Here is an 18,977-nt window from a genome sequence, read left to right as displayed (position 1 = left end):
TGGTTCTTGGAATCATACTTTCGAGTTTTTTCGCTGCAAACACAATTTATCCTTCGAGTGTGTGTGTCTTGTCGACTGTGTGTCACAAGTGGGTGGCGCCGACCGCGGCGTTTACACATGACGCCGCAGTTGCGGTGTTCGCCGGTGACCTGCACGGCGACCGTGCCAGCAGACACCCCCTCGCATTTGTTTCACAACACACCGACAGTCGCACACTCTTGTCAGTGGCAGCCGGCCACTCTCACGCACACACACACACACACAGTGGTAGCCGACGCCTCTCTGGCCTGTGTGTCCTGCGTGAACTTTGGCTCACCCTCAGCTCTTCTTCACACCACACAAGCTCACACCTGGATGACGCTTGGCTGCAGCAGCATGTGGCGAGGTTACGACCTTGAGCAGAAGAAGGGGATGTGGAGGACAACTGTAAGTGAACTTGAGGAGTGAAGAAATAGAAGGCCAAAAAGTGAATGCACTTTAGGTTGCTTTTTTTTTTTGGGGGGGGGGGGGTTGTTTTTGATGATGGTGCTTTTGCTGTGACACTGATGGCGCTGTAAAACTATTCGCGGGGGCAGGGGGAGGACAATCTTTGGGACATTCTGTCTTAAACTGATTTTTATGTATTTATTAGAATTACAATATTATTTTCTAAGGGAAAATGTAAGATGTTTTATTGGCTTTTCGTCAGCCCAGTTCCTTTTGTCAACCAATCAGCACCCTCCAGGCCCTTGTGTCTTGTCCAAATGGAGTTCTTTGCTTGTCTTCAATTCCCCGGGTAGAAACTTGGTACTTTCCCTAGAATATTTCAAATCTAGTTCACACTCGAATTTTAATGTCTTCCAGCTTACAGTACGTGCAAAGAAGGCAGGGTAAAGGTCAGGAAAACCGCATTGTAGTTTGGCTTCAAATGAAAATAAGTTGCTCAACTATTGGTCAATTTCCCTAAAAAGTGGCTTTGGTAACGTAATGGTTGATGTAGCTGACTTGCAGCTGGCGTGGAATAGATTCCCGTTCCCCATATATAGAATGTTATTTCTCTGTTCTTATTTGTGTCTCACCTGCGCTTCCTCCTTGCGGAAAGTGCATAGTTGGGTTTATAACAATGTAATAACACGGTAATAACAAAATTGAGTTACCACTTATGCACCACAATTCAGGTTTAGCTGGTTGCATCATCTTGACCCTTAAGTGTGTGCTTGCGTGCGTGTGTACATCTGGGAAAGTACGTGCTGAGTCGCTATTTCCTGCGAGCGTGTCTGCTGACCGTGCAGTTTTGAGTGACTTTTGCTCGAATTGTTTCAAGTGAACATTATGTATTTTTGAGCCATTTATCCTGTAATAGATGCTTCATCGCATACCTTCACCCTCCTCTTCCTCATTCATCAAGCATCTCTCGCGCACACACACACGCATACATAAATCCCCCGCCGCATCCCATCTCTCATTCACCATATGATATTCCTCTGTTGACATGTCCGCTGTCCTGTCGCCACGGCAACCAGACATTTCTACTGAAATGTACCCCCGCCTGTACTGATTTGCACGACAGTCTGACGCAAATAGTACAAGACACTTGATTGCACGTCCCCCCGCCCCCGCCCCCTTACTCCTTTTACATTAACTATTAACAAAAGGGAAACTATCGGGATTTTGTTTGATTTCGAAAAGTTATTAATTTTGACACGTTTTTCGCATACACGCAGGCTCACTCGCTCTCTCACGCACACACACTCTGACACGTGCACACACAAACATAACATCTGATGAGCTTTCTTTATTTTCTATGAAAAATAACATTCCTGACAGTTACAGTGTATTCCACCAACAGTTCCTTTGACTTGAAACGGCAACAACAATAATAATAACAACAATAATAATTACACTTGAGAACCAAAGGACTTCATTGTCCTCCTTTTTTGTTTTGTTTTAAATAAGTTAAGAAATAAAAAGTTGCTTGAAGCGTTTTTTTTTTTACATAGACGGCATCGGACTGTTAACTGTCTCACAGCATCTCGCTCGACAAAGCTGCGTCTTTCAGACCGCCTTTATCATCATGTATGTTCATCCATGTGCTATTTGGGGGTCCATGTTAGGTGGCAGTAGCACAATGTGAGCGGGTTTTGACGTCGCCCAAAAAAAAGGAAAAAAAGCAGGGAGCAGCCTTCCCTGCCCAATGAAGCACTCGGGAGGTGTGAGGACACCTGAGTCCGTCCAGTGTTTCGTCTGCCATCAAGGAGTTCTTAGGATTGCACTTTTGTATTTTTTATTTTTTCCCGGCCACCGATGTCAATCTGCATCTGTCCTCATTGTCCAATGTGTTGTCCAGTGTGTCCACACAACCTTTGGAGCCTTTTTTTTTTCCCGGGTCCCCAGAGCCTCTGGTTTGCTTCAAGAAATCCCTTTTAGAAAAACAGAAGAGTCTGTTATTACCTTCTCCAAGGCGACGATATTACAGTTATCAAAAATTAACAACTTCAACCAGGTAAATCATTTTTGTTCATGAAATAAAATAAAAATGCCTTAGAAAAATTAAAACAAACATAAACTAAATCTTCTGTTTAGTGACACCAGCAAGAGCACAAAAATTGGAACCACCTTTTGTCCAAGTATTTCCAGGTCATCTTGCTCAGATAAGGAAAAGAAAAATTCCCAAAGCGAAACCGAGTATCTCGTGCTGTGCTCACCTGCACATCGGCACTACATGATCATGTCTCTCATGGCTGCCTTGCTGATGCGCTTGCGGCGTTTCCTCCTGCGGCGGGGGGACGCCGGCCTGAAAGGTGTCTGGCGGCTGGAGGGCGGGGCAGCCGTAGCAAGCGCTGCGGAAGACGAGCCGCACATGTTAGACAGGCGGAAATAACGTAGGTCAGAAAATCCATCCGCTCATCCATCGCTTATTCTATTTGGGCCGCAAGACAAATTGCGACCTTCCCTGATCAACAGTCAGTTCCAGGCCAGTTGTGTAGGGGCCATTGAGTGGGAATGGATCCCAGGTCAGCTCTAAGAAAAGTCATGTACTGTATGTGAACCACTACATTGCAAATGGCTTGCGCTCAAAATGTAACCGAAAGAAAGGAACGGGAGTGAACAACCCTGTACTGTATTTTTTTTTTTAAGTCAATCACTGGGCGATTGAAAATGTGTGTGACTCCATCCCAGGCCAGCTACACCCAAGTCGGCTATGTAAACCACTACACTACATACAATGCAAACTAACAGGGAAAATATAACCTTTTAAGTTGAACAAGCGCAAATTTAGTCCTAATCACTGAGTGGGTTTTGATCCAAGCTAAGATGTACTTCAGCCAGCAAAGTGAATCGCTACAACTCAAAATTCAACAGAACAATTAATGAAGGCTAGAATCAGAAAATCAAATAAACCTGGAGTGTTTTTTTTTTTTTTTTTGCCAATTGCAGGGAAAGTGTAATCGGGTCACGATCGAAAAATGAATCTCACAACAGCAGCGCTATTTGAACCACAAAAGGATGACTGAGCAATTTGGAAATATTTGAAAATTGCTATGCAAAACAAAAAGAAATTTGACTTGGATGAGCCAGTATGGCTTCAATAGTCCTGCGACAGCAAAGGTGATATGAATATGCAAGGTCGAAATCTAACTAATTTAATCTAATTTTTTCATAACTTGTAGTTGTTTGAAACATGCTGACATAATGCGAACAAACAATAGAAAGATGGCCTAACAATTAGCATCTATTTCGCTGTGTTTTTAGCCCTCAAAATGGGTATTTAAACACAAACGCATGTAGTAAGATAATAGAACAATACTCCCAAGCGTATAATCTCTATCCTCTACAGAAACTTACAATATTACTGCCGTACTGATAAGTTAGGAGCTGAAAGGACTAACAGTAAATTCAGTCACGTTTTCATCACACCGTTTGTATTCAAGCTCAGATCAAGAACGAACATTGTGACTGTGGAACTTTCACACAGGTTTGAACTATTTCCGAGGTTAACTGATGACCTTGCAACTTTCATTTGAAAAAAAAAATGTGTGTGTATATTTAAATATGTATGTATGCTTGCATCATTCAGTTCTCTGTGGCTGTAGTAGAATAGCAGGACACATGCGGCCTTCCTGTTCCTTCTTACCCATTATGCATTGTGTGCAGCAGCTAATAATGACCTGCATGGATAGTGTACACACCTTTTCTCTTGTAATTTCCATTGGTTCCATTAATAAATAATGATGTTGGATCTGTGTCATACCAATCTGAACCATAAAACACACACACATATACTTTTCCATACATACATATATACATATGTAGCTAGCTAGCTAGATCGCTAGCTAGCTAGATGTATAGATTTTATTAAACGAGCAGGGGGAAAATCAATTTACACTTTGCTGTGAATTTTTGCAAACATTATACAGAGAAGCTGGAAATCATCATTCTCAAAAAGTGTGTGCTTTCGGATGAAATTTCAAGATTGACCTGAATGGCACTGCAATGTTTCCAGTTGAATTTCAATGCGACCTTCTCTGAACTTTTGAATGCAGAACTGATTGATGTTTTCCTACTTCTTGCACAACTTGCTGTTTTCTAACAAGGAACTGAAGCGCAAAAATCATGATTCAACCTATATATTTCCCGCTCCAACTAGAATTGGTACTCCAAAAAGTCCTCCCCATCATGCGATTCTCATTTTGCCATCATAAGAGTAAAACGCCACCAAACAATTGGTCATCAGTACCTCGACTTTGCTGGGGGCAGGGGTGGTTGCTGACGTTTTGTTCCTGATCAGAAATACTCTAGATTATCTGCCCCCCATAAAATATAGATATCTCTATCTCGCTGTGTGGCGCGGTACAAAATTGCCTGTGAACCGGTGCTGGGCCGTAGACTGTTGAAGACCACTGACTGTGTGGCTCCTTGTGGATCAAGCAGAAAACTTGATATAATCTTTACCTGGTTTTGGTCTTTGCTGAGGATGAAGATTGGGCTGGTCTAGTTCCCCTAGAACGACTTCCAGAACCTTCTGCCTCCTCTCCTCTTCTGTGAGCTGACCTCCACCATTGACCAGTGTCAAGTCTTTAGCCTCTCCCTGACTGGCCAAGTCATTGTCGTGTCTCCCTCCCCCTGTTGGTCCTTTCACTTGCATCCTCGGGTGTGTCGGCGTCGCCTCCATGTTAGGCTGGCCCGTCACCAAGTCTTTACGATTGCTGGAAGCGCGCAAATCGGTCGTAGGGCTTTGTTCTGATTGGGACGACGGAGTCGGGTCCGGGTGGGAAACACCGTCCGACTGGGGGGCATTGAGTCTGTATTGCGTCCTAAGATTCCGATCGTCAGAATCTCTGTGCTTGGCGCTCTGGGATGGGAACTGCCGACGATGCCATTCGCCGCCTTCCTCGCGACTGCCCTCGTGTCCGCTCCCTTGCCCAACATGCGTTGGGTTTCCCGTTCTGCCCTGCCCCGCCCATGCGTCCGACGCCCAGCTGTTGACCGGCTGCGGCACCCTGGGCTGCGTCCAGTGCACCAGTTGCGTGTATCCCCCCTGTGGCCACTGCCTCGCCGCCGGCTCCTGCTCCTCGCTGTTGTAGAGCCGCTGGTTGCGCTTCAGGTCATCGTTGCGGTGGAGGTCGGCCTTGGAGCCTTGGGTCTTGGGTGGTGGTGCGGGGTGCGCCGTCCGTGGGAGGGGTGTTTGAGAGTGGGACGGCAGGGTAAGCGGTGGCGAGTTGGGTGAGGAAGGCTGACATCTGCATGCCAGGTGGTCCTCAACCGAGATGATGGCTTTGTCATAGCGGGCCTTCTTGTTGATGTACTGGATCTTTATTACCTGTGTGCGCACACACACACACACACACACGTCTCGTGAGAATGTATTGTGCAAGTCACATTGGCATGAAGACATTTCCAGACAAGCTAATAACGCTTGGGAAATGTGGTGGCTTCCTGCCAGAACAGATTTTTTTTTTTTTTTTTTTCCAGCGTCATTTTCCAGCATGTTTTAAAATTGACGTCATGCATGTAGACACGTTTTGTATGCCGGCAGATGCGGATGTCTTAATTGGTGCGCCACACACGACCGGACTCATTTGTTTTACAAGCGCATGTCTACTTGATCCCTCTTGTCTATGGCCGTGCCTAATACGAAGCTTAGCATCAGAAAAACTGCCAACCCGGAGGTAACAAAATGTTCCCGCAGCAACTTTTCACATGTCCTATCTTGTTTGTATAATCTGACACAAAAAAAAACAAATGAGAGTGTAAAAATGTCAAGGGCCCCGTTGGTGAGTTGATTCCACCTATGCATTCGCACTGAAGCCAACGTCCACAGCGGTTTGAAATTACCGGTAAATATTCCCTATTCTGAGGTCTGTCAACACTGACAAGAAGGCTCAAGAAAATCAAAGGCACCAGATTGACATGCTTAAGGGGAATCTCCTGTATTCGAAGGGCCGGCTCCACCATGGACCACTTTGGGCCCCACTACTTCTTTCGTTTTACCAGTCAACGGTCTTTATCATCCTCTTTAGCACACCCTTGTGTATGGGTCAACTTCAATTGCTGGAAACCAGACCAAAAACCACCTAGTGTCTTGTTTTTCATCCAAATCTTTATGACCATCAGTCAAACCCATCCAACGGTGATGGTGGCAGGAGGACCTGCTTGGGGGGTGTTACCTGCAGGTATCTGCTGGAGGTGACGGTCGGTACGCACTGCATCAGCCCCGTGTTGCAGCAGCCCGAACATCGCTGCACTTCCACACAGGGCGGCCACAGCATAAAGTTAGCGTTGCGACGGTCCAACATGGATCTGGTCAGCTCCATCACCTCGGTCCGAACTCTGCACACCGCCTGCTGGGCAACCTCGGCCTCCACTGAGGTTGGTGGGAGAAGGGAGTGAATGGAGAGTGGTCGAGATGAGAAAATAGAATTGCAATGAAGTAGCATTCGACAGGTGAAGCCCTACCGATGCTTCTGATGTGTCGGCCGTGTGTTTGGTTCGAGAGAATGCTGCCATCATCTTCGTCTTCTACGGCAGAGAAACAAAGAATATTTTCAACTCTGAAATGAAACGTAGTCCATATTTTATTGCCTCTAAAAGTTAGAACTGTGACCATCCCCCCCCCAAAAAAACTGGAAAAATTGGGTGCTTGGAGATGGTCTTCTAGCCTGTACCTTAATTTAATTTGCTTGTGTCAGCCAATCATTTTCATTCTGGTCCCCAGACACAACTCTCTTCTTTGCTTCCTCTGGTGCATGTTTAGTGCGCCATCTTATCCTTTTCATTCATTCATCTTCCGTACCGCTTGATCCTCACTAGGGTCGCGGGGGGTGCTGGAGCCTATCCCAGCTGTCTTCGGGCAGTAGGCGGGGGACACCCTGAATCGGTTGCCAGCCAATCGCAGGGCACACGGAGACGAACAACCATTCGCACTCACACTCACACCTAGGGACAATTTAGAGTGTTCAATCAGCCTGCCATGCATATTTTTGGAATGTGGGAGGAAACCGGAGCACCCGGAGAAAACCCACGCAGGCCAGGGGAGAACATGCAAACTCCACACAGGGAGGCCGGAGCTGGAATCGAACCCGGTACCTCTGCACTGTGAAGCCGACGTGCTAACCACTGGACTACCGGGCCGCCGCCATCTTATCCTCCTACAGTGAAATCAACTCTCACATGCATTTATTAAAAAGCCTTTCTTTAATAAAGTCCCAAGCGTTTGGGACACCATGTCCCAAAACACTAACTGATTTTTTTTTTTTTTTATGTCTGTCGAAGCACAATTCAAAAGAATTTTTTTGGGGGGGGGATTATTTTCTTTTCATTTTGTCAGATTCAAGCAATTGTTGTGGCCACCATGGGGTTTTCTTTTATTAACAGAGGGTTACCAACAATTTTGTCTAGGGGTGTTCCCACTTTTAGAGATGGAACAGGCAGGTTGGCACCAATGACGGGAAGGATGTGAAATTTAAAACCCGACTCAGATTTTTTCCTGCCCTTTTATGTTAAAAGAAAGTCTTTCATCTACCAGACACGGATTTTCTGATTCCACATCACACGATTGCATCAAAATAGCTGGCTTGGCTAGGTTCAGGTAAAAGGCAAAGGCAGTTAAATGGCACCTTTTCTGTTTCTGACTCTGATGTGGTGGCAATTTTGCAGAAATTCGTGTCAACGACACACCGTATTTTCCGCACCATGAGGCGCTTTGGAGCATAAGGCGCACCTTCAATGCATGGCCTATTTTAAAACCGTTTTCATAGATGAGGCGCACCACACTATAAGGCGCAAAGAACAGAAGCTACAATAGTGGTTGGGCTTGCGTTACACATCCACTAGATGGAGCTATGCAAAAAGAATACAATACGCTTTATTTAGAGTGCTTTCGCAACCACTGCAGCTGTAACAAAGCGCTTTACAGAACATTTCAAATACTACATCCAAGAAATCAGTATATTGATCCGTATATAAGGCACATTGGATTATAAGGCGCACCGTCGGCTTTTGAGGAATGCTTTTTGGTGAGCCTTATAGTGCGGATAATACGGTAACCTCCTTTCAAGGTCGTGTCGGTGCATAATGGAGGCAGGAAACGTGACACTGTCTGGACGGTCGTGCTTGTGCTGGGTTCGAAATAAAAGGGCCTGTGACAAAGCTTTTTTGCAGGTTCTCTGCGTGAAAGCGGCTCAGGAGTGGGACGCAATAATTTGAAAAGCATGTTTTTAGCAGAAGCCATTGATCACTGCAAAAGGAAGCCATTTTTCACCCCTCCTCCCATTTGAACAATTAAGCTATTTTTACCGCAATTCGTTTCAGAGCTGTCAAGAAACTGTTGAGGGGAAATATGAACCATTAAATTTAGCGCTCGTGTGTGTGTGTGTGTGCACGCACACGCACGGTCACACACGCCACCATTTCATATTTTGCCCCTCGGCTTTAATTATAACCTTGAGTGTGTATTGCATTAGAGCGAGGTTATCCCGGGATATGCATATTTATATTTTTTTGGGATTGTTTTTAATGAACCACTTGATGTGCCTCTAATTATTTTCAGAAGTTGTTTTCCTCTTCTGTGCCATTATCTAAGTTTTTGCATGATTGATTCCTTTCTTCTTTTTTTCCATTTCATTTGCCTAATTGCATTAAAAGTCGAAGCTCGTCGGCATCCTCAGACGCCAGCACAGGTCACACTTCTTTGGAGCTCACCAGACGTGACCAAGTGCATGACAAAATGCTTTTTGTGAGCAGGCTTACTTATGCCTTCATTTTTTTTACGATGCACGAGGAAACCTAGACTTTTTTGGGGTGACTTGACGCTGATGGGCAAACTCTATGACGTCATATTGTTGAATGATGCAACAATATGCATACTGGTGTGTGGTTATTAGTACTATAAACGCTAAATATTGAAAACAACAAAAATTTCATTTTGCCTCATAAAACCTTTTTGTCTTCATTTTTACTTTTTTTTTTAATGTCAGTCATTTTAGCAATTGGCAATAACCGGGAGAGGGACCAATTATTCAGCTGCCAAGTTGGAGTCCAGAATAGATTAGATAATAACGTGTTTTTTGACTAAACACACAATGAACAACGAGGGGACAAAAAGGGATGAAATAAGTTAACTTGCTCATAATTTAGGCCAAACCTTTTGGCTGCCTAAACAGGCTGCGGAAGAAAAGCACTAAGTAGAGTAAGCCAAGTTTTGAACTGGAAATTTTGCATCAAACCATAATTAAGATAAGATAAGATAAGATATACTTTATTCGTCCCACACTGGGGAAATTTACATTATTAATTAATTAATAATGATTAATGCATAATTAATCATAAATGATGCATTTCCGACTGGTTTAAGCGGGAGATAGGAACTTTGCATTACAAGTGACCCCTCTTGTCCCGTTTCTGTGCTTTATTTATGCATCGCGCCTCGATCAAAGGCTTTTTAATAAATGCATGTGAGAGTTGATTTCACTGTAGGAGGATTAACATGGATGCATTTTTCATCTTGCCTGCATGCATATTTTCTTAGACTGTGACATTTTTTTGGGGGGGGCCAAACATTCATCAAGGTCACAGGTACTCTTGTGACGGCTGCCTTCTTGCCTCTGCGGATAGCTGGGGACGGGGTTACAGCTTAACACTTGCCTTCTCCACGTTGGTCAACTAAGTGTTTTTTTTGTCTCCCCCCAACCCCTTATTACCAATTGCGTCTGCCTCGCGCTGCAGCAGTAGCTTCAGGTCGTCCACAGAGGAGACGGGAGAGTTCCTCACAAGGTCAACCAGCGACGCAGGGAGCGATTCGCCCTGCAGAGACACAAAGACAAAAGTATGCATCGTTATCAGGGTTGTTTAACAATGATTTCGAGTGGCAAGGGTCTTTTCTTGCAAAGAAAATACTTGGTAGTACAACCGGTACAAGTTGTCGAAGCTCGAGAAAAACTTTCCAATCTGTTAAAGTGAGGTTAACCCTTTTATGCACCCGTCACCTGATAACATGACACGCTGTCCCTTGAAGGGTTAATTGGCTGCCCTCGAGCACACACATTTGAGCACATTGAGTTCACGACAGAGTGCGGCAAATTGTAATCAGCTTGGAAAAAAAAGCCTCGGCTGCTGAGAATCTAGTATGACTTTTTTTTTTAATGAACGGTAGCGCGGTAAATTAGTGGGGGAAACTTGTCAAATTATTTAATGACATCACACGATATATTATCTCACATTTGCATTCCTGACGGGTAAAAATCGATTTTTACTTGAAGGCGACATTAATTCGGACACTGCGTTCATGATTATAAATTGATGACCGCTATTTCATGTAAATGCCTCCTGTCATGACATAACTGGCCTACTGCACACACACACACACACACATACAGTTAAAAAAAAATGTTGACACAGCTGCCCGAAGGAATTCTTCAATTCAGAATTGATAAGTGGCTTGTTTGTCGCGCTTTTGTGGAAATGTGATAAGGAGCGGTATGCTCGCGGCTTACTGGGGTTTGAGGAAGCTCATTCGCGGGTGGAGAGCGCGCTGATTGTATTGTTACTCAACGTTGGACTACAGTGACATTTTTACGGCATAATCAGAGCTGCAAATGAGGTTTGTACGAGCCGCATGAATGATCTGAATGCCGACTATTTCAATCGTCTAAAACACTTAATCCATTCAGGATGAATGATGACTAAAAATACTCCCTTTTTATGTTTTGCTCAGGCACAAAAGTCTGTTCACTCCCTGTGCAATGGAGGTGAAATGAATGAGATGAAAACTATTGTCGAGTCTTCCTCTCTGATGATCAGATCAGATCCAATCAGAACGAAGCATTCTCGGTGGTCTGATCCTGCAGCTCCTTCACATGTTTAAGATGCAACGACGCAAAACAAAAGTCCACATTGTGCCTTTTCAAAGTACCCTCACACTGTGGAAAGAAGTTGTTGTCCGCCCCGTCTCCAACGCTTTCACATTAGCGGACACAAGTCTCCATTGTTACACGGTGACACTGTCCCGTACATCCTTCCATCCGTTTTCTATACGGCTCTTCCTCCTGAGGGCCGACGGGAAGCCCGAGTCTGGACCTCCTGACTTACACAGTCCGTCGGCTACATACCATGGAAATGACATTGAAATGCTTTCCCTGACTTTATAGTGTGTTTTAGACCTCTGCCAAAATAGAATCAATCCAATTCAATCACAGTTTTTTTTTATTTTTAGTTTAGAACAGGATGATGCAAAAAAAAAATAATAATAAGTGAAACCGATCAATGGAACCTCAAATATTGCACCCTAGGGGAACTAAACTCGTTATGCCTCGACTAGTCTGAACACGATTATTGCCTTCGTGCAATAAGAGTTGACCAGATTAATTCAGCAATTTTCGTCCATTTCATGGGGTTGGTATCTTGGGCAATATCATCCTCTGGAGTCACCCGAAATTAACATTACAGCTAGTCTGAGCGTCATATGAACAAGCCCGGAAAGTTTAGCAGATTGCCTCAGTAAGGTGTGATAACTACTTTGGATTGATGTTAACCCGTACTTATGCTAGTTATCGCAACGTACACATCAACCCTTAGTTATGCTCGTTAACACAGCATGCGCGGTTTTAATCAACCCATAGTTATGCTAGCTATCTCAACCTATGCGGTGATCGTCAACCGGTATTTATGCTCGTTATCGCAGCATACGAGATTGTCATCAACCTGTGGTTATGCTAGTTATGACGGCATCCCAGCTATTATCAACCCTTCGTTATGCTAGTTAACCCAGCATGCACAGTTTTAATCCACCCATAGTTATGCTAGTTATGACGGCATCCCAGCTATCATCAACCCTTCGTTATGCTAGTTCACCCAGCATGCGCAGATTTAATCAACCCATAGTTATGCTAGTTATCTCAACATATGCGGCTACTATCAACCCACAGTTGTGCTCGTTCTCGCAGAAAACAAAGTTGTCATCATGCTGTTGTTATGCTAGCTATGGCAGAAAACACAGTTATCATCCACCCGTAGTTATGCTAGTTTGCCGACTGTGCTGCCATTTTGACAATTCTCCAGAGTTACAAAGTCATATCAATCCATAACACTGTCTCAAATCCCATCTGCTGGAAAAAAAAAATGTCAGCAATGGTAACAGCGTCTTTTTCACGCAGTCCTCTTTCTTGGAGTGGTACAAACGATTGCGAGTCTGTTTCATTTGCGTCCTCTCATTGATGTTTTGACCTTCTAGTCTTGTATCAGTCTGCTGCAGGGTAGGCAGCAGCATAGGACACCTGGATGACTTTCACAAGCCACTGGCTGACCTAGTTAAGCAAACACACACACACACACACGCACAACCACGCTACCATTTTGCTTTCCACCCAATTCGTCCAGAAATCCTCTCGCAAACAGTAGCACAGCCACAACGTGCTTTACCAGACATGAATAAAACAGTTGCTCCTGAATGAAGGGAGGTAGCAATAAAGTGGACGCGGAGCTAATAATACACCTCTGGCCCAGCTAAATGAGCCAGTTTGGATGCTTGGCAGAGTTGCATATTTGCGCGCTACACCTCAAATATTGTCTTTATCTTTTTTGGTGGCCTTGTTGTTTTGACTATTTCAGCGTCTTCCAGTGTTGTCTATTCAAAGACGCGCACACACACACACGCGCGCACTCTGTGCAGGAAGCCCGGAGGGCACAGGGATCTTATGGAATGTTTGTGGAGAAAGGTGAGGTGTAATGGAATGTAATTATGGGGCCAGTTGGTGGTGCTTCTACACACACACACACACACACACACACACACACACACATTTCGATCATGGAGACATCATGAATGAAAATCATTGATTTAGCAGTGTGGCAAAATCAATGCACAGTATTGGCTTTAATTGGATCGGAGAATCTCTCACTTGAAATGTGCTGAACTTCTTTTTGCACAACAGTACATATTGAGCAGTTAAGTGTGCCTGGAGGGGTTTGCATTTATTCAGTTACGTCCATCCCTGATATGTGTCAAACAAACACTTTGCGAGATAGGGTGATGTCATTAGGCTTTTTTATCGGGGTCGTGGGTGATCTTAAAGCACTGAAAAATGTACTCCAAAATTGGTTTGTAAATAGATGATTCGTGTTTGAATTTGAATGCTGATATAAATGTGAAAAGTATTGAATTGGAAAAACTAGCGCGTTAAATGGTTTTTCACCATTTCAGTTTCCCTGATTATTTATTTATTTGTTTATTTTGCCATGGCTAAAATGGTGACCGGAACACACTTGGGCATTTGCCATGAGTCACTATCCACCACTATAACGATAACAACTTGAGCTGCCTGGTGACGTCACCCAAAGACTGACATCAGTCCCTTTTCATTCACAGTATAATTTGGACCGGACATGCACTTCGTTAGCTAAGTCAACAACTTGAAAATGTATCTATCCTGGATACCACCGGTGAATGGCCCACCGCCCATTCACCCGCAAACAGTAGCTCCAAAACACTGTTAGCTGATAAACTTTCTAACAACTGTGGCGTGTTGCGATACATTCCAGCCACCGTTGGCAGTAAGCGCACATATTATCACTCGGCATCAAAAAATTACTTGAATATTCAAATTTGTTGCATTGTATTATTTTGTTATTATGAATTCAAGATGGCGCCGCAAGAGTGGCTGCCTTTACAGCAGCTCCTATACTTTTTGTTCTTCGACTTTCTTCCTTTCATAACTTTGCTAGTGTGAATTGGGAATTTCTCACTTATTTCTCACTTAGCCACTCGGAGTAGTCTTCGGGCAGTCGACAGGGTACACCGCGAATTGCTTGTTAGCTAATCGCGGGCACTCATAGATCAACAACCATGCGCGCTCACACAAACACACACCCACACACCTAGGGATGATCTAGAGTGTTCACTTTATCTACCATCCATGTTTTTGAAATGTGGGTGGAAACCTGAGTACCCGGAGAAAACCCACACAGGCAGTGCAGAACATGCAAACTCCACACAAATGGCCTGGGATGGAACCCTGCATCTCTGCATTGCGAGGCCGACATACTAATCAGGCGACTATCGTGCAGCGCTAGTCTGAAACATCACAACTTAAAAAAAATAATAATAATAATCAAGCTGACACAGAATCACCTTGTTGCTAGGCAGAATCCAAAGGACTTCCATCCTACCTGGCCCAGAGAGCAATGAGAACACTGGCACCTGGCACCTAATGTCCATAGCATTTTTTGAATGATCAACTGATGGAAATGACCAATACATGAGCAATACATCTTTTGAAAAAGATTGTCCGGTTTGTATCTCATACAAAATTTATCATTGAAATTTGATGATATCGGCAGCTACAATTTCCCACATTTTATTTCCCCAATGTCCATGCACCAAAGTGGGTTTAAAAATCAAATACTCTTATGTGCCTTTGCGCTTTTACTGACACGCAACACATTCACGAGCACATATGTCCAGCAACACGCGCAGCTGGACACGCGCGCACACGCACACACACAGTGGATGAAATCCCTCACAGATTAGTTGTTCTTATGTAAAATGGCTCAGCAGCCACCAATCACCCAAACTCAACGTCAAAGGACAATAGTCAGATGGCAGCCTGTTCAAAAGTGTGTGCATGTGTGGATAGATAGATAGATTGATGGATGGATAGATTGTTTTTATACATCAAAGGGGCGGCCTTTTTGCCACTTGCTGTCATTTAAAAATGACATCACAGTTGCTCAGGGCTAAGGTAGCGACCAATCACGGCTTACTTGTTTTCAGAGTTTGGTCACGTGACATTACCTGAGCCCTGAGCAACTATGATGTAATTTGAAATCGGCAGCAAGTGTCAAAATGGCCAACGATCAAAACGGGTGGGTTTTTATATTCCCCAGACACAATATTGATCAGAATGCCGTGTTTAGACAAGTGGAGGCGCATAGAGAATGTTATTGTCAAGAACTCGTTTGACTTGAGTTCCCCTTTAAGGAGATTTTTCATGTTTCTATCCTTTCTTTTTACTATTACTTCCTACATTCAAATACGGACAACTTTGTCCTTCGTTTTTCTAAGTAGGCTTGCTACTCTTTCAACCTCGAATGTGTAAAAAAAAGTGAATTAGATTGGTTGAAATCTTGATTGATTGATTAATATCTCAGTTAGGCAGAAGTAAACAAGGGGGCATTAACAGCACTGATGCAACAAACTTGCAAATACCGTAATCTGAAAATTATATGTGCAAAGATGCTTTTGGGGGGGGGGGGGCAACATGTCGAAACGGTAACTGTATAACTTACAGTAAAAATTGATTTTTTTACTTCCACTTAACTAATAGAGTTGAATCAGGACCACATTTACCAGTCTTTTTTTCTATCTGTATCTGCTCTTTTACATTAGAACAAAATGAGTACTTTAGCCCTCTCAGCTCTTACCTCAGCGCTGCCGAAGCTCAAGCGCGCCGCCGAGAGCGCGGTCAGGAGCAGCAGCGGGAACCACGACCTCATGTTGCCGCCCAGCCAGAGGAGCCGCCAGCGACCGGCTGGGCATTTAGCACCTCGGCGTCCACTCTCACCGCCGAGCCCCGCGTTTCCCTCCCCCTTTTCTGCTTTGGTGTGAAGGATCCCGAATATTTTGCCACCTGTCAGAGCTTCACGGTGATATTACTGACTCACACTCAGGCTAGACGTGTGAGTCCGGCCATGGTGGGGCAGGTGCGCCGAGGCTTCTGGTTCCACGGATGAGGATGATGGGGAGCGAAAAAGAAGCGAATCCCCCAAAATCCAAACTCGCCCAAGTGCGTCAATTACGCACACATTCCACGCTAAACGCCACCCAAACCAGCGCTTCCTATTTGAAGCAGTAATCAAAAGGCGCTAGAGTCTTCTTGAATAAAGTCCAGCGTGGCTAAAATATCCGTGCGCAAAGTTGCGCGCGTCGTGCGTAAATCTCTCGAAAGGGCAACGCAGCCTCCCCCTCCCGTTCTCGCAGCAGACCATCCACAAACGAGCCTCCGCGAGCGCGTGTGTCTGTGTGAGGGGTGTGCGTAATAACGGCGCAAACGTGTTTTCCCCGCGTCAATGTCACGGTCACGTCCGTCTCGCTCCTGCGCGTCTCCTCGCTGACTGCCTTTTAAAAAAGCTCGGAGCGTCTTTTGAATCCGACTGCTTTCCACGCTCAAGTTCACCGCGTCCAAACTGGCACACGTGTGCAGGAAATGTGGTGATTTATTGTTCAAAATTAAACCCAACCGCCGAGGCTTTCGTGAATTAATTCCGCAATTACGTTTATTTTGAAGGGTTCAATACGGAAGCTTTTCCCCCCCACATTTTATCTTTACATCCTCATACGTTTTCCTCAAGGGTCTTTGTAAGGGCAGGGCTTATCGCCTCTTGGAGGAGTGCTCATATTTATATTTAACATAAAAATCACACACCTTCAAAAATAAACTGTCAACGCAAGTTGAAATATAAATAGAAGGAATGAGTTAATAGGGCCTCAATGAAAAGGGAATAAAGAGTTATAATAGTAAAATTGTGGCTTTATGATTACACAGCCCTAATTTGAGAGTCAGTATTGCAATGAGTCCAGTGGTTAGCACGTCGTCTTCACAGTGCAGAGTTACCGGGTTCGATTCCAGCTCTGGCCTCCCTGTGTGGAGTTTGCATGTTCTCCCCGGGCCTGCGTGGGTTTTCTCCGGGTGCTCCGGTTTCCTCCCACATTCCAAAAATATGCATGGCAGGCTGATTGAACACTCTAAATTGTCCCTAGGTGTGAGTGTGGATAGTTGTTCGTCTATGTGTGCCCTGCGATTGGCTGGCAACCGATTCAGGGTGTCCCCCGCCTACTGCCCGAAGACGGCTGGAATGGGCTCTAGCACCCCCCGCGACCCTAGTGAGGATCAAGTGGTACGGAAGATGAGATGAGATGAGTATTGCAATGAAAGGAATATTATGGGAATAAAGTCATCCTTTTATTTTTGTGAAGTCTTGATGAGATAAAAGTATCAATATTATGAGAAATATTAAATGATAATAATATTACAAGAAAAACGTATGTGGATGATAAAATAATTTTCATGAGAAAAAGCACAGGGTAATATGATGACAATCATTTTATGTGAATACATTTGTTATTTAGGACAACAAAATAATAATTTAAATCGGGTAAAAATCTTAATGCCATGCCAAAAAAATCATAATTTTTAAGAAAAAAAAAGATTAAGAAAACCTTTATTAGTCTCGCAATGGAGAAATTCCAGATTCACAGCAGCAAAGTTTTGAAAGGAAGAAGTAGAACAACAAAAAAATAGGAGCTGCTGGAAAGGCAGCCACTCTCGCGGCGCCATTTTGAAGTCAAAAATAACAAAAATAACACAAGACAACACATAGGACAGAGACAGTCGTGCAATCTTCACCACTTTTCTGCATACACTTTGTTGTCTGAAGCAGTTCTAGATAAAAGAGGAGAGGATCAAAGTGTCCTTTCACCAGTGGATCAGAGACATCATGCTGAAAAATGTGCACACGTCTGCTACAAGCAAAGTTTTGAAAGCAAACACAAAGCTGTAGCATCCATTGACGAAAAGAGATTAGTTCACTTCTCCTGTCCCACATAATACACTTCAAACTCCAAGCCGCGACTCCCAGCTCCAAATCCGCATCGGCACTCCGCGCCAACGCTCCTTTCTTCTCATCGTCGGCTCCTCAAGACCTCCATCCATCCAGCCGCAGACCGTTCAACAGCACCAATCTCTCCGCTGAACAAAGCGGGGCTGTGAAAAATGCTGCCCATTACAGGCGCAAGACACAAGCGCCCCGGGACTGTCCAGCAACGACAGTCAAATGGCGCCGACATTCCTCCAGTCAAAAACAGTGCTGGTATACCCATGCTGCCGAGAAGGCGCAACCACCAAGCACAGAGTCTCCTCCTTGATGAATGTCGTGGCCAAAAAATGCTGAAAAAGGTCCACATCAAGTCCACACGACGTAACAACAAACACAAAGTGACAAAAGAAACACAAGAACAACAAAAAAAAAAGCAAGGCTCATGAGAGCACTTGCTGACGGCTGCCTACTCGGGCGCCATCTTGACTTAAATGTACATTTACGAGAAAACTTAAATTGTCACAAAAAATGTACACTTTTTTTTAACACAATGTGATCCTTTTCATTAATAAAGTTGTAATATTATGAGAAAAAACACAATTTAATGGTAAAAAAGTTGTGATTTTACAATGAAAATGTCCTACTGTCTGAGGAGAACAATTCAGTTTTAATTTAAAGAAAAATGTGCCGTTTAATCCAAATTTTGATTTTATCCAAATTTTATAAATTTTATCCAAAAATTCTGCATTCGAAGAAAATCAATTCCTCAAATTACAGAGAAAAAGTAGCAATTGTATGGAAAAAAAGAATAACAAAAATTTGGTTGGAATACCAAAAGTTAAAAGTCATCATTTTAAAATTATAAAGTCGTTATGCCATAAATTCATAATAAATAATAATAAAATACATTT

At 43.9% G+C, this 18,977-nt stretch overlaps 1 protein-coding gene across 1 annotated transcript; it reads right to left on the bottom strand.

The window, feature by feature from the left end:
* Window positions 1-1,754: 1,754 nt before the first annotated feature.
* si:ch211-79m20.1 (uncharacterized) lies at window positions 1,755-16,606 on the bottom strand. Its single transcript, XM_052084495.1, has 7 exons — window positions 15,895-16,606; window positions 10,179-10,281; window positions 6,937-6,999; window positions 6,648-6,844; window positions 4,933-5,800; window positions 2,685-2,819; window positions 1,755-2,399 (listed from the first exon to the last, which is right to left on the bottom strand). The coding sequence occupies exons 1-6, from the start codon at window positions 15,964-15,966 to the stop codon at window positions 2,698-2,700; spliced, it is 1,425 nt and encodes a 474-aa protein (XP_051940455.1). The 5' UTR covers window positions 15,967-16,606; the 3' UTR covers window positions 1,755-2,399; window positions 2,685-2,697.
* Between the last annotated feature and the right edge of the window lie 2,371 nt (window positions 16,607-18,977).

This window comes from Hippocampus zosterae, chromosome 13 (assembly GCF_025434085.1).
Source record: "Hippocampus zosterae strain Florida chromosome 13, ASM2543408v3, whole genome shotgun sequence".
Taxonomy (NCBI): Eukaryota; Metazoa; Chordata; class Actinopteri; order Syngnathiformes; family Syngnathidae; genus Hippocampus; species Hippocampus zosterae.
Note: the sequence above shows the minus strand (reverse complement) of the source record. Positions and strands in the feature narration are given on the sequence as shown.

Coding starts and splice junctions, on each gene's coding strand:
- si:ch211-79m20.1 (XM_052084495.1), bottom strand. CDS start 15,966: ATGAGGTCGTGGTTCCCGCTGCTGCTCCTGACCGCGCTCTCGGCGGCG. Junction 7,000..10,178: donor GCGCGAGGCAGACGCAATTG/GTAATAAGGGGT, acceptor TCTCTGCCGTAG/AAGACGAAGATGATGGCAGC. Junction 2,820..4,932: donor TCAGCAAAGACCAAAACCAG/GTAAAGATTATA, acceptor CGTCTTCCGCAG/CGCTTGCTACGGCTGCCCCG.